We start from the raw sequence: 16,534 nt of genomic DNA, 5'->3' as shown, positions 1-16,534 counted from the left end.
TTGTTCTATTTTTCCCATTAGACCTGCAAAATATGTTAATTGTTATCTCTAAATGTGATCACATTTCATATAAAATGACTTATTTCTTTGCAATACCATTATGCAGGTAAAATATGCACTGTACTCTGTAGACAAGACAATAAATCGGGGGCATTATGAAAAGAATAACTCTAAGAGTGTAACATTGACATGTTTATTTAAAATAACACTGATTTTACTCAGATTTGTCCTTTACAAAGCAAAGCAGTTTATGTGTCTGTCCTATACTATATAATTTATCCCTGTTATTTGTTGATTTATAACAAATCCTTATCTATTTACTGTGTCCATTCCAAAATATGTTACTATGCTGATGATATAAACCAAACACATCATTCTAATGGACAAATTAGACAGTATGTTCAAAAATATCTAAATAAGAGCATATTTTTTGAGTAACCTCTACTACATATCAGACTAAATTAGACCACTTTTTGCTGGTAGACCCAGAAGAGTGTGATCTATGTGTTACAGTCACAAGGAAATTTAAAGATCTTTTCAAATTTAAATCTTGATACAAAAATGAAAAGCTGACTGATTGACTCACTCATCAGCAGCCACTGTTTCCTGTTCAGTTAAAAAGCTAAAACTTGGCAAGATTGTAGCACATCCAGGTCAGTATAGGAATCCGCTAAAAAAAGGACTTTACAATATATTAATATTTAGGGATAAAACTAACCTCTACAATAGAAAAACAATCCCTCCATCCATCCATTATCCAACCTGCTATATCCTAACTACAGGGTCATGGGGGTCTGCTGGAGCCAATCCCAGCCAACACAAGGCACAAGGCAGGAAACAAACCCTGGGCAGGGCGCCAACCCACCACAGGGCACACACACACACACCAAACACACACTAGGGACAATTTAAGATCACCAATGCACCTAACCTGCATTTCTTTGGACTGTGGGAGGAAACCCACGCAGACACGGGAAGAACATGTAAACTCCACGCAGGGAGAACCCGGGAAGCCAACCCAGGTCTCCTAGCTGCGAGGCAGCAGTGCTACCACTGTGCCACCATGCCACCCATAGAAAAACAAAATATCCCAAAATCTAAAAATATGCTTTGGCTAATTTGACAGAAATTTGGTGATGTTATAGTATAAAAGAAAATTAGCTTACATATGCTTTTTTAACGTTTATAATAATATTGTACTGAGTCGGCTTTGCTATCCCACCACATCATTTTATTCGGCTCAGAGCCGAGACGAAGGCAACACAGACACAGTGCCACTCGTTTGGTTGAGGCTTTCTGGTTTTTGCAAACTATGGATGTCACAAAAAGTGATGTGTGTGGTACATGAAGACATTGAGTAATGGGGTAGACAGACAGGTGAAGAAGGAAAAAAGATACAGTAGGATATTTGGCATGGAGAGTGAGGAGGAGGAAACTCTGGCAAATCTCAAGTAGATGTGGTTAGCAAGTGTGCTATAAATCTATGAATTTGGGTGCCAACTGCAGTGGCTGCTATATGTCTTGCGAAGATGTTACTATATTTACAGCGACAATACAACTCCAAAATTACAAACGTCCAATTCATTTCATAGGCCACGTAAGCCTGCAGCCTGTATATATTACTGATACTTGTAATAAAGTAATATAAAAGATGATTCATTGTAGAACTTTATTGTCTGGCTATGGTTTTCGGCGTTAAGCCAAATTGATAAAAAAAAAAAAATTATGAAAAAAATAGAAGCTTAAACATACAGCTGAAGAAAAACACAAAAACAAATGATGTAAACAAATGAAAACCAGAAATAATAATAATAATACAATATATAGTGCCACGCTACAGCCCAGGTGAAAATACGACTGCCGATAGAATCAAAAACAAATTCTTAAGTGAACGAAGCAAAAACCCCATCCGAAGCTGAGAGTAGTTCAATTGGCTTACAATTGTTGTCCACCACACCTCCGACTCCCGCTGTCAGGCTCGTGCCCCTGTGCTCCATGTCACCACTCACAGGACTAGATTATTTATTTAAAATATGCCAACCAGCCCACAGACCACACTACTTCTTTGACATCTTGTAAAGCAATGTAAGCTACATTTTTTGAATAAAAATGTTGCTGTTATTTTCCCATTGAGTTATAGAGGGTGCCCGGGAAAGTGAATGAGTGAACCGTTCCTACCCTTGATGACTTTTTGCATTTCCTATTGATTAACTTTAGGTGGTGTTGACGGTCTTTGTGAAACACAATTTTTTACAGGAAACTTTTGTTTAAAATTAAGATAGGTAACTATTGAATTGTTTTTGGCTTGTTTTGATGTGTTAAGATTCAGAAAACATAAATTAATAAAAAGAGAAGGGAAAACGGTATGGAGTATGGGCTTGGAGGATTGCAGGAACCAATTTGAGCTGAAGTCTTCAAATGTATAGAAATTTGATACTGAGAATGCATGGACGTATTCAGTAATGCTGCATGCTGATTTTTGGTAGCACATATATGCATTAGGTACAGATTGAACCCTATTTAATATGCTGATATATAAAGTGTTAAAGTGTAATTCAGACAAGTAAATGAACACAATGGCCAAAGATAAAACGTCAAAAAGTTAATGTGTACATTTTTACATTTTCTTTCTTTTTCCTTTTCAGCAGAAGCATGAGCAATACTAAAAATAACTTTTCCATGTTGATTCTGGAGGGGTTTGTGGTCAACTCTGAAGTACGAATCATTCTCTTTTTCTCAGTTTTGGCTGCATATTTATTTATTGTTTTTGGAAATGTTACCCTGTTTTTGGTGATTACATTTAATAGAAACTTGCATGCTCCCATGTATGTGATGCTATGTAACATGGCTATCTGTGATTTAATGGGAAGTTCTGCAGTTCTTCCAAGAATGATCTCTGATTTTCTGACAGAAATCAAAGTGATCTCCTATGAAGCCTGCTTCATTCAAGCTTTCTGTATCCACTTCTACAGTGCAGCGGGTCACCTCATATTAACAGCAATGGCGTTTGACAGGTATGTGGCCATCTGTGATCCTTTACGATACAACACCATCATGACCAACAGAACCTTAGTCAAACTCTGCTCCATGGCCTGGGGGATTAGTTTTATTTTAATTTTGATTCTAATTGCACTTACACTAAGGCTTCCAAGGTGCAGGTCTCAAATAATGAATCCTTATTGCTCAAATGGAAACTTGTTTGTATTGTCTTGTACTGACACAACTGCAACCACAGTATTTGCTGTATTTGTCTATAATTTTTTAACAGCAGTGTCTGTTTGTGCAATTTTCTGGACTTACACTAAAATATTAATTACTTGTTTATTAAAAACTTACAGCAACACCAAAAGCAAAGCTATTCACACCTGTTCTACCCATTTGGCAGTTTATATTGTATTTGAATCATCACCTTTGTTTTCAATTATTGCTTTACAATTTCCAAATATCACTCCCAATATTATAAAAGCAATGGGAGTGCTAACAATAATCATTCCACCTTGTCTTAACCCTATCATTTATGGAATTAGTACAAAGGAAATACGAGACAACATTCTGAAATATTTTAAAAAGAATGTAGTGACTGGCAGAACAAACTGGTAAAAATGAGGAGAAAATCTGAGTTTTATCTAACACACATGCACAGGTACACACTGGGACTTCCTTTTAATTCCTTCTTTTTGTGATATATTTCAAAACATTACCAGAGAAACAAAAATGTTTCAACACAAGTAATTTAATAATAATAATAATAAAAAACAGACATTATACTTGTATACAGTGGTAGATTTTCAGAAGCACTTCTTTGAATGGAGGATTTCCTCATCTTTTGTTTGATATTTGGTATACTTTATTAATCCCTGAGGGGAAATTGTCTTTTTGTGTGAACTTTGGAGGTTAGAGTGCGGAGTCAATCATTGTACAGTGCCCCTGGAGCAATTTTTTTAAGGTTAATGGGCCTTGCTCCAAGGCCCAACAAAGTAGGATTCATTCTGGCAGTAACAGGATTTGAAATAGTAACCTTACATATAGCAGTGCAGATAACTAGCCTCAGAGACACCACGCTTAGCCCCAAATGTACTTCTACAGACACTTGTTATTACATTATTAACATAACACTGCACAACTTAACACAATGGATTGTACTTTCCATATGGTGTGCATGACACTCTGGCATAAACAAATGATTGGAAAAAATAGTGACAAAATTAAGCTGGATAAGATTTCTTTTACAGAATGGCATCCTCGCAAATATGTATTTTGTGTTTTCTTAAATTTAATTAGACAGTTGTTTATTAAAATTATTTGCATTAGATTTTACTACATTTTCATCAGATATTTCTTGTAAGAAACAATGCTTCACACATTATTAAAAAATGAGGTAAAGAGATATAAAAAATGTATACTATTGTGAACTTATCATTTTGTCAGTTGCATTCAAAATAGTCTGCTGTAGGAAAGTAAATGTTATTTTCACTAAAGTATTGTGTAATTTTGTGTAAAAGTGAATAAAACTGACATGAATAACAACTCATTTCTCACCATGTTTGCTTTATTTACTATGGGGGGACAAGTTCTTGGTGCAGGATTGTTGAATGGGTTTTATTTTATTTTCCAACCCCACTAAATAGGGTAAAACACCACCCAAGCCAATCTAGACTATACCTACATCTAGCTAAACTCCCCAACCAGATTTACAGTAGATAAATAAGTTGAATGAATGAACTGGATGAATGGATACCATTATCCATACAACCAGTTCGTTCATTCAACTTATTTATCTACTGTAAATCTGGTTGGGGAGAGCTGGCACCTATCCTATCAGCTCAAGGTACAAGGTAAGGTAAGGATCATTAGTCAGAGTACCAGTGCATTTTATTCCACATGGAATGACCTGATTAAGAATAACTAGTCAACTCAACTTGGACATCTTTAGGGGAAACAGTAGCACACAGTAAAAGAAACAAAAAACAAAAAACAAAAACACACTGGCTAAAGTTAAAACATGCTCACTCCATACAGATAATTTCTAAGAAGAAAATATTTGTATTTTAAATGTATTATGGAGAAAACCTAACTTTTGAAACTGTTTTTAAAACTTGTTTAGACAGGCCACAAGCAGCATGAGTCTACTTCAACAATATCAGGGCAAAACAAGAAACATTCCCATTCAGAATGCCAGTCTATTGCATAGCATATTTACACTCCCTCACAGGTCAATATAGAGACAAAAATCTACTTATCATGCACATCTTGAAAGTTTTGAATGAAACAAACAAAATAATACTTTTACAGGCAGAATATGTGTGAGTTAGCCATGATTTGAACCTCAGTTTCTAGGAGCAATTGGAGGAGGCAATAGTACTAATCACAGCAACCACATGCAGTCCCATTTGATAAGTGTTAAAAATTAATGTTTTTCAATAAATACAGTCAAACATTTATTTTTATTTTGATATTTGGGAAAAGGGGTTTTGGTTTCATTCACTGCACCCACTGTTAGAATACAAGCAGAAGTAGCTTTCATAATGCAAGAGGGCCATGGGCATTACTGAAGACTGTTCTCTTATCTTCTGGGAATGCAAGTCCTCACAAATGTTACAAACACTTAACTCTTTATTTGTACTGATGGATTTAGTGTAATATAGATTGTGTTGTGTATTGCAAGGAGTGCTCACCAGATAAAGAAGGAGCAACTAAATATGCTGATGTGAAGACCCCTATGAAGAGTGTGGCTAAAAACATTCAATTTTCCTCTAGGAGGCTAAAGGGACAGCTGATGCAGCAAGTGCCTTTGATGTCTGACTCTTAGAAAGAAAGAGAGTGAGACAGTGAGAATGTAGGACAGACTGACATTATCCATTTTGCTATTCCTGGAAAACAATCCCTTGGCTTAGCAAGCTGCTTCCAGACACTCTTAATATCACCTTCTTCTTTAATGAGACTCTGTTTGGAATAAAGCCTCTGCATCTTAATTATCCACCATTAAGTGATATCCCAAATCTGTCTTCTCAGGATACCAGATAAACATTTGGCTCAAACAAAGAGCCATAACTCAAAGATTGGCAACTTTGATGGAAAATAGAGTTTGCATGTTCTCACCGTTTCTGTGTGGACTTCATCCTGATGGTCAGGTTTCCTCCCACAGTCCACAGACAAGCAAGTTGGATAAACTGGCGGCACTAAATTGGCCCAAGTGTGTGTCTGGTGTGCAGGTGTGCGTGTGCGTGTGCGTGTGTGTGTGTGTGTGTGTGTGTGTGTGTGTGTGTGTGTGTGTGTGTGTGTGTGTACTTGCCTTGCAATGATCTGGCACACTGGCCAGGGTTTGTTCCTGCCTTGTGCCTTATGTGAGCCAGGATTGACTCAGGCACCACCGTGACCCTGGTTTGGATTAAGCAGGTTAGAAAATGACATAACATTGTCTTCAGAATAATCTGTATATGAACAGTAAATTCTTACGGGAGCAGTACTCAGGTTTCCTGCATAGTAAAGTGAAATATTTTCTACTTTATATCTACTATAGCTTCTGTGAGGCAGTATAACAGCACAGCTGTTGAGAGAAAATACTTAGACTACTTACATATTACATGAGTAATTGAGTAATGTATTATCACAGAGGAAATTATGGCTGTTAAATCTAGAATTGAAAGATTTCTCCTTTGATCTCCAAGATTGCAAGTCTCACAAATATGTTTAAACCTCTCTATTGATGTACTTAAAACAGTTGTAACAAAGAGCACCATAAAATAGAGAATCCTTGTAGAAATCAGTGCACACATGTGAATTGATGTGTTCTGTTTAATTGAGAAACATTTAACTATGCACTAGGGGATAGTATTGTCTGATGAAGTAGGATAAAATGAAGTGTGCACTAGAGGCATGTTATATTACAGGGCATTCTTATCATTTTCACTTCAAATACGTCTATAAAAAAGTAAGTATAATTTTACTAGTATTTAATTAGAGAAAAGGGTTGGTTTTGTTGGGCTGGAGAAAGTGCTAAAAACCGTGCTTCGTTTTTAAACTGAGAAATTACGATCAATGTAAATTGAAGACACATTGCTAATTAAAGACCCTATCAGTGAAGTATATATTAAAATAAAAGTAATTTTTAAACCAATCAATCATTTTATTTAATTTCTTTCGAAGTATATAAAAAAGCTTTGCAAATATGAAACAAAAAATAACAATATACATTGATTGAATACTTTGTTGTCGTTAAACATTTGAGCAATAAAAGAGATTAATTTGTTAATATCTGAAATGACTGCAAATGTGGCTGGAGGAAGGAGAAGTTGTTTGAATTGCCCCGAGAATTCAGGTTCAACACCATTTCATAATCAGCGACCCATTCTTGTTTCTTGTTTATGCAATCATTTACTTAGCTGACATTTTTCTTTTTTTATTCCGAAGTCAAAAGGACATGACAAAATGTGTAATTTTCCTTAGCAAGAATAGCATGGAAATAACCAGAACTGATACAATTGCAAATGACAATGATCTCTGAAAAGGAGCCGCTGTTTCAGTATGTTTTTTCGCCTGTTTCTTTATTAGAAGGTAAACGCGTACACAGCCAAGCTATTTTATCTGAAACTAGCATTATGAAACAAGCTTACTGCAATCCAGGACCGCATGGACTGTAACGTAGAAAGGAAACACTAAGTGCAAGGCAGAAACCACAGAGCGTCGGACCCATTCGCGTTAGAAAATCCAATAAATCGAACAGATTTGTCTTTTTGAGAAAAAAAAAAACCCGTGCCGATAACTCATGCAGCATTCTTTATCAGAGTAATAACTTCAGCAGTGCGATGATCAAATTCTAATTTAATTTAGATGTATAAAATACACAATTGGTAAATTCCTCTTTTCTGATCATATTATATTTATTTTCAAAATATGAAAATGGGCGCACGGTCAAATGAAGGCGATTTTCCCGTTGAAAAAAGAGTTGGGATGGGGAATTGCAGGATCGAATTTGAGAAGCTCTTTTAGAAAATATATAATTTTGATACAGGACACTTGAAAAATCTTATTGGGCAAATTCATACAGGCGAAAAAACAACGAGTATGTTGAATTCTGATAGTAACACAGTGTAAACAAAAAACCTGGTAACATATAATTCAAGCCAAGTTTATTATCATGTATAAAATTGTACAATGAAATTCGTACTTGCATGTTTAATTAGACTGTCGACAAATGCAACATAAACAAACAAACAAGCAAGCAATCAATACATAGATAAACAAACAAACAAATAAATAAATAAATAAATAAATAAATAAATTGTATGCTTAGAGGAGATCGAGCACTTTCACACTGGTGTGGTCATAAGCAATTTTGTTAAAATAGACCTATCCAGTTTTCCAGACCTACACTAATTTCTGTTCCAGAGGCGATTCTGGTAGTCTTGAGGACTCGGAGAGCTTCTCAAAAATATATAAAACCAATTGAAAGAATCTTCTCTTCAATAATTCCAGGGGACGATGAGAAAGTGATCTTTCATTTAACATTTCAGTACATAAGTGGAAATATACTCTAGCTCTCATTATTTCAAGTTATAATCTTTCATCGTCACATCTCATTTAAGATTGTTTAAAACAGACCCCGGGAAAGATCCAAATTGACAGCGTTGCCCGCTAGATCCTGCATCACTATACTGCATATTTTGGGAATGCACCAAATTAACATAATTTTAGACAAAATTGAAATTCTTTTCAGACAGCCTTGGTATCACAATCGCTCCCATTAACAGCGGTGTTACTGGCTTATGGACAAGGACAAGTTGATTGAAATCGCCGATACTACACTACACATAGACTTATCTTGCTCAACTGGAAGAATCTCAATTTAGTTGGTAACTGCCGTTCTGTATTATTTGAAACCAGTAACGGCACACTGCGCAATACACTTCACCTTAGCATTCACAGTTTTCATACATTTTCTCTGTATGTTTAGCATTCATTTGCTCAGAGGTCGATGCGCTTGCTGCTTCCTGAGCAGCGATTCTTTTCTCCACCCCTGCAGCCCGCTTCTTCTCTTTTTTCGTCGGCATGTTTTCGCGTTAAAAATGGTTAAGTCAGTGTTTGTGTTGCAATAACTTAGTACGTTTTCCATATTTTTTCATTTAAGCTGGCACTTATGTCTTCAATCTGTCTCAAGAATGCTTTAAGATTTGAAGGGGAAGTGACGACGAAGGTGATAGGGAATGAGAATGGCGCCCATAAGACGCACGGCCAGCAGCTGCCGAGTGTTGATTCTACAATAAAATAAAAATACAAAGAGGATTAACCTTGGAGGTCAATCATCGCCCCGAAAGCGGATAATAGACGTCACGTAGTATATGTGTACCAACTTTCAAGTCAATAGTTCAAACGGTTTGCGAGCTACAGATGATTTAAAATCCTGGAAAAACGGACAGCCACGGTAGCTTATTATATAAGAAGATCAGAAAAAATCTTCTTCTCGCTTAGAGGATCTGTCCAATTTTTTTAAACACGGCTTTATTTAAAGAATAGATTAAGCATTATTGGGAAAATGTTTTACCTGCTTTTGACTGAGAAGGGACATTTCATGTTTTCTTGTGTAAACATGACTAAATAAAGAAACCTTAAACCTTAAACCTTAGACTCTCCTCTCTCTTATCGCAGATCGTGGTCAAATTCTTGATTTTTTATCCTTTTTTTTATCTCTCTAATGTTCTTTCTAGATTACTTTTGAAGTAATTAGTTCTGTAAGTTCTAAAAACTGCATTTGCTTGATTGTAAATATGTTACTCCTTTGAAATAAATTTAATTTTAAAAAGAATGCTTGGCGTGCAATATATATCCTGTTATATATAATAAATATTTGCGAGTATATTATATGGACTGTTTATTATGTTTAACTGTCTGAATTCGTATGACTATTCAGCAGCTTCACGACTTATGGTTGGAAACTGTTCCTGAACCTCATGGTGTGAGTGCCAACGTCCCTGCACTGTTTGGCAGAAGTGAAGAATGACAAAAGCTGCTGATCACGATAGCTGAGGGCTTTTATTATATTGTTTGTCTTTCGAAGTCGGAGAGTGTGTTCTGAAGAGAAGGCGGATGAGTGTCGCTAATATTCTGTGCAGATCAGTAAACGAGGTACAGTGAGCAATGTTGCCCTATTAGAAAATTAACATATATGTTTTTTTCATCTTTTTCTTTTTTTCCATTGCAGCAGAAACATGAACAATGCTTATAGTAACTTTTCCATGTTGATTTTGGAGGGGTTTGTTGTCCAAACGGAAGTTGGATTCGTTCTCTTTTTCTCGGTTTTGGCTGCATACGTATTCATTGTTATTGGGAACGTGACCCTGTTTTTAATGGTTACATTCAACAGACGCCTGCATGCTCCCATGTATGTAATGCTATGTAACATGACTGTCTGTGATTTAATGGGGAGTTCTGCTGTCCTGCCAAGAATGATTTCTGACTTTCTGAATGACATTAAGCTGATCTCCTATGAAGCCTGCTTCATTCAAGCTTTCTGCATCCACTTCTACAGTGCAGCTGCTCACCTCATATTGACTGCAATGGCGTTTGACAGATATGTGGCCATTTGCGATCCTTTACGATACAGCACCATAATGACCAACAAAACATTAGTCAAGCTTTGCTCAATGGCCTGGGGGGTTAGTTTTACTTTAATTTTTATTCTGTTTGCACTTGTATTAAAACTACCGAGATGCAGATCCCAAATAAGGCATGTTTATTGTTCAAATGGAAATTTGTTTCTATTGTCTTGTGCTGATACAACAGTAAACACAGTATTCGCTGTGTTTGTGTCTAATTTTTTAACAGCAGTGTCTCTATGTGCGATTTTCTGGACTTACGCTAAAATACTGATTACTTGTTTATTCAAAACTTTCAGCAACAGCAAAAGCAAAGCCATCCACACCTGTTCTACCCATTTAGCGGTTTATGTTCTATTTGAATCGTCGCCGCTATTTTCTATTATTGCTTTACAATTTCCAAATATCACTCCAAATGCAATTAAAGCAATGGGTGTGTTAACAATAGCCATTCCACCTTGTCTTAACCCTATCATTTATGGAATAAGTACGAAGGAAATACGAGACAACGTGGCGAGATATTTTAAAAAGAAGGCAGTGAGAAGCAGGTGGAAATGAGGAGAGAGTCTGAGATGTGTCAAACACACACACACGCACACATAGGGACTTCCCTTTTATTTCTTCTATTTGTGACTTTTAATTCAAAACATTACCAAAAAGAAAAAGGTACGAGTAATTTATGGAAAACAACCTAACATTACAAGCATTTTATAAAATGGCAGATTTGCTCTTCTCTAGGATTTCTTCATCTTGGCCCCGTATGTAACCCACTTATTAATACACTATTTGAATAGAATGGACTGGGCTTTCCCTATGGTGTTTGTGGCACTCTGGCATAAACAAAAGATTAGAAACAAATGGAGAACACACTGGAATTTCCCTTTTATTTTGTTATTGTAAATGCGTGTGCATTATTCACTTAATTAATAAATTATTGACATAATCATTTGAAAAGTAGTAAAATTTCAGAAGTTATTGTAAGCATTGGGGTATTTTTTTAAATTTCCATGTTCAACAACTCCCTATATTGACGTTAATATGTGATACACACAGATATTTATTAAAACAATATTAAATCAATGAGTGCTTTCCTTCCTGCTGTGTCTGTACTTGAAGGCAAAACATAAGATAGGGAGAAAGCAGGACAAAACTGAGACCGATTATGTAGAATGACTTCGCTATTTACATTTTTGTCTTTTGGCATTTATGTTGGATGTTGTATCATGTAAGAATGAAGCTTTAAAGAATTATATAATTTAGAGTAATGTAAAAATATTAATAGTGTGAACACTCCACTTAACGTTCTAACAGTTGAAAGAAAATAAATGTTATTTAGTGTCATGTTTGGAATTTCTATATACCAGATTAATAAAAATATAAATAACCACTTTTATGTTTTGTGTTGTTCATTTACTACTTCAGAAACGGTCCATAGAGTACTGAAAGGTAATGTCTTAAAAATGACTACAGGTTAGTCTTTCATTTTCTTTGGTATAAAAATTGACGGAATCATCCTGGGGGTGGCACAGTAGAGAAGTGAGTAGCACTGCCGTCTCGCAACTGTGAAAAAGGAATGAAGCCAACATTTGCGGTGCCTCTTTCTAAGTCTTAAAAGCCCATAGCCTACATCTAACACACGGAGTAATGAATTATTATTATTATTATTATTATTATTATTATTATTATTATTATTATTATTATTATATGCAGTTTAATTCTCCATTTTGAGTGGAACTTCGTTGCAATTTTGCGGCATTTCAGGAAAACTTCGTCTACTTTTATAAATGGCATGTTTGCTGGTTTTCACATTTATTTGACAGACCCCGCACGCGTGCAATTAATGTCTAATCTTCAACCAAAATTCTAGCATACAACCAAAGATGTTTTCATTAGAATAGAAGGGTGTACCAGTAAGTGAAATTATCTAAGATAAATCAACTACCTTTATCTTAACCAAGACAGTTAAATGTACGTTTAACTTTAAAATTATCTCCCTAAAATTGATTCAGGGCAGGATGGCACTTTGTTTAGTGCTGTTTCTTTACAGATGCAGTGCCCTGGATCTGAATCCCACATCGGGACAATGTGTATGTGGATTCTACAAGTTTTTCCTGTGCCAAAATGGGTTTTCCTCTCACACCAAAAACAAGTTACGTTTAACTGGTGACTCCAAACTGGGCTTTGGGTGGACACTTTGAAGAGCTCCTGCTCTATCCAGGATTCTTTCCTGCCGTATGCACAGTGCTGCTGAATATGAGATGCTGCAGCTTCTGATACTTAATAAGTTTATGTGGATTTGAGAATTAGAAGATCATCATCCAGTCATTCTACATTAAACGCTCATATGCTAAAAGGACACCTCAAAATAGTTTACAATGCATAACAACTGTAAGAAAGTAGCTGACTGCTCAGGAATGAAGTGCTTACAGTCCTGACAAACACCCAGTATATAGAGATTCGCTTAAGGAGAACTGTTTCACCGGTTTTGAATGAACCATTCTTTTATTCACTTTACGATTTGGATATTTTCTGGATAATATAATTCACATATGTTCAGTTCCTTTATTCAACTTGATTATCCAAATCTGGTTCAAATAAATGGGGGTCTACCCCTTCATTTGGGAAATTTCGAAATTTTGAAGTTTTAACAGCTATGGCTCTATTTTTGTGCTTGCACAAGCCGGATGCCTGACAGTTTAGTTGGGGCTAGAAAGCCTAGAGGAGGTCGTTTAAATGGATCGAAACCTGGAATTAGGACGGGTCTGGCTTTTGTTAATTTTGAGGTCCGCACTCCTTTCTTAAGTTTTTTTTGTGGCAGGAATCTCAACAGCTGTTATGCAGCTTTTTAGACACTTGTTTGTTTCGGGATTCAGGAACATAGTAAAGACATTTGAAATAACTGATGTATTTAAAGCAACCTTTATCTACGTAAATGTGTCTAATAGGGGGCACAAGCTCACTGGGAATGTGTTCTGTTAGAACTGCAACTCATATAAATACATATTTCCTTTCAAAAACCATGGCGGAAATATTAAGGCAAGATAAATATGATACAGAAAGGATATACAGTATTTAATTTGTTTTTAAATGCAGCTTTCACTCATAATATACATTGCAGTATAGTTAATTTTCATACGTACAAATAAAAGAGAAGAGAGGCCATGGTATAATTGTCTTGCAGCTCTTAATTAGAGTATTTGACAATTGTGTGTCCATCTTCAGTAGGAGCTCAGAAGCATTTTTCATGGAACAGAGTGAAAGCCACAGTGCTGACAGGTGTTCTGGCTTTGAGGGTTCCTGATAAGCCTTATATATTCACATTTCTACCACTTTAGCACATTCAGAGAGATATTTGTGAGTTCTTCTGACCAATGCCATATATGGATTAGACTCTGTAAAACCATTCTGCCTTATTTTATCAGACTGAATCTGTGCACCATTTCCAATCAGTAACCTTCAATTACAGACCTTACTGTATTTGTTAAAACTGTCTAAAATATTTTTTCTGCTTTGTTTAGTTTAACAACTGCTAAACATAATTAATAAAAACTATGCTCACAAGTCACAATATCACATAATTATTTTTCAACTCTAGTTATACTAAACACATACAGTAGCAGGGAACCTTCAAACAACACTCACAAATAGACAGAACCTGATAGAAGTTATCCAACCTTTCACATTCTTCTTCTGAAATACTTATTGAAGCAGTAGCCGTCAGGATAGAAAATCCACACATATTTTTATCTCTTGGACCAGTAACATCATTGTGAAACAGTGTTATTTCAGAAAAAAAACAATATGAAGTTAGATTAGTGCCAAAAGATTGTGTGCAAGCACCACTCATTCGGTAAGTGCACATTACAATTTCTCTTACATCCCAGATATGTACATATTAGACCAGGGATGTCAAACTCCAGCTCCTGAGGGCTGCAGTGACTGCAGGTGCTCATTCCAGCTACCTTTTAACCAAGTACTGTTAATGCAGCGTTTCTCATCCTTTAAGTATTTGCGACCCGAGTTTTCATAACAATTTTAATCGCGCCCCCCCCCCAAAGTTTTTTTGAAAGGAACGCACTTATAGCAATTTGTTCTTTTTAAATTAATGTTATATCATAGATGCATATTTTATTATACCTACTTAACTTTTATCGACATTTATCTAACTCTGTATTTATTTTTCTAGTATCAGAATGTAGTTTAAGTTAATTTGTTTTGGTTTCAAAAGATGTATTTTTCATATTTTTGATTCTTGTTTTCTTTTTATCACATCTTCGCGTCCCCATTTTTGTTACTTACTTTTTGCCCGCCCCACAGGTTGAGAACCACTGTGTTAATGACACATCATTAATTTTTCCTAATTTTAATTCACTTGCATCTTAAGAATCACAGCCCTTCATTGTTCCTTTTTAACTTAATCAACAGTCAGACAACCAGAACCAACAGATGGCCAGATAACTTGATCATTTTTGGACATATGTGTCCATAATTAATTATCTGTTTCCATAAAAATTAACTTGAACTAAAAAAAAAAATGGAAGGTTTTTAGAAACATTGATCTGCTCTGGTCAACAAAATATAGCATTGGGAATATTTCATCCATCCATCCATTATCCAACCCGCTATATCCTAACACATGGTCATGGGGGTCTGCTGGAGCCAATCCCAGCCAACACAGGGCGCAAGGCAGGAACAAATCCTGGGTAGGGCGCCAGCCCATCATAAAGCAGTAGAATTAACTAGTTTATTTCATTGAAAACAATAAATACTGTAGTTCTTACTTAGGAATTTGGTTGAAGAGAAACTGATGGCCCTCCAAGGAGTGAATTTGAGATGACTGAGTTACCTGGTTTTCATTTGATTTGCTTTGCATTTTGTGAGAACTCCTATACATCCAACCATTATCCAACCCAAATGGAAAAAAGAATTTATGTTCTGGAAATAAACCAAAAGGAACTGCAGTTTTAATTTATGAACTTTCACAAAAATTGTGAATTAGTTTCAGCAGTTTTAATCAACAATACACTTTATGCAGTGAAATATATCAACCTGCCAAAAACAGAAAAGAAAGTTAGGCGCATGTTTACAAAATGAGGTTCAGGTGGATCAATAACTTATCAGGTCACATTTAGAAGGGCCTTAAATTATAAGATTGGGTCACAGCAAGACAAAGGCCACATTTAATCAGTTTTCTGTGCAATTCAGTAATGTCTAGAAAGTTACCAGAAATACGTTAGAGGACCATTGACCATTCTGTAATGTCTTATGCCAGTGTTGTGAGACTCTATAAATTAAGACACTCCACTGTGTTCCAACTAAGATATGTCATCTTCAACCGACAACGCCAGAGCAGGACATTATTTCATATATGGTACCCATACTGCTGTTGGAACTGGCAGCAGATATAATGAATATATCTGTGACAGAACAGTAAAAGACAGACTCTATGATACTGTGCTTAGGGCAAAGTGCACTATTAGAGGTCCACTGCTCACATTTCCTAAATTCCTGACCCTGACAAGTCTTGGCCAAGCACATGTCTCAATTCGTCCTAAGTCGTGATGAGCAAAATGATTTGCACAAGATTAAATTCAAAGAGAAAGAGTTTCATTTCACAAAAAAAAATTTGTCAAAAATATGTTGCTTCATGACAGTAGACATATAAAGAAAGGTGTTTAGCTCCCGTCTGGAAACATTTTTATATTAATTCTACATGCATCTTCCTGTCATTTTGTGTTAACAAACAGTTCATTAAGGAAAAATTACCAGACTAATTTTATATCATGTGTAGACATTTTCTTAGACTGTAAGATGTGTATTGTGGTCCTTCTGACAATTTAATGCCAGTTGGCCACTAAAATCTTGGCAATCACAATCATAAGATATTAAAAAAGAAACAGTACTTGGTTTCGCTTCCTGGGTCCTCCCTGCGTGGAGTTTGC

At 35.7% G+C, this 16,534-nt stretch overlaps 2 protein-coding genes across 2 annotated transcripts; both read left to right on the top strand.

Annotated features, from left to right (window-relative positions):
* Positions 1–2,657: 2,657 nt before the first annotated feature.
* Positions 2,658–3,678, top strand: LOC114651026 (olfactory receptor 4F4-like). Its single transcript, XM_028800981.2, has one exon. The coding sequence runs from the start codon at positions 2,680–2,682 to the stop codon at positions 3,598–3,600; it is 921 nt and encodes a 306-aa protein (XP_028656814.2). The 5' UTR covers positions 2,658–2,679; the 3' UTR covers positions 3,601–3,678.
* A 6,526-nt stretch (positions 3,679–10,204) lies between these two features.
* LOC127527499 (olfactory receptor 52E4-like) lies at positions 10,205–11,186 on the top strand. The gene has a single exon (XM_051926493.1). The coding sequence runs from the start codon at positions 10,206–10,208 to the stop codon at positions 11,148–11,150; it is 945 nt and encodes a 314-aa protein (XP_051782453.1). The 5' UTR covers position 10,205; the 3' UTR covers positions 11,151–11,186.
* The last annotated feature ends 5,348 nt before the right edge of the window (positions 11,187–16,534 follow it).

The sequence above is a fragment of the Erpetoichthys calabaricus genome, chromosome 4, assembly GCF_900747795.2.
Source record: "Erpetoichthys calabaricus chromosome 4, fErpCal1.3, whole genome shotgun sequence".
NCBI lineage: Eukaryota > Metazoa > Chordata > Cladistia > Polypteriformes > Polypteridae > Erpetoichthys > Erpetoichthys calabaricus.
This window is presented reverse-complemented; position numbering and strand designations above follow the sequence as displayed.

Bases quoted from the DNA above. Each gene is read 5' to 3' on its own strand.
- LOC127527499 (XM_051926493.1), top strand. From the start codon at position 10,206: ATGAACAATGCTTATAGTAACTTTTCCATGTTGATTTTGGAGGGGTTT.
- LOC114651026 (XM_028800981.2), top strand. From the start codon at position 2,680: ATGTTGATTCTGGAGGGGTTTGTGGTCAACTCTGAAGTACGAATCATT.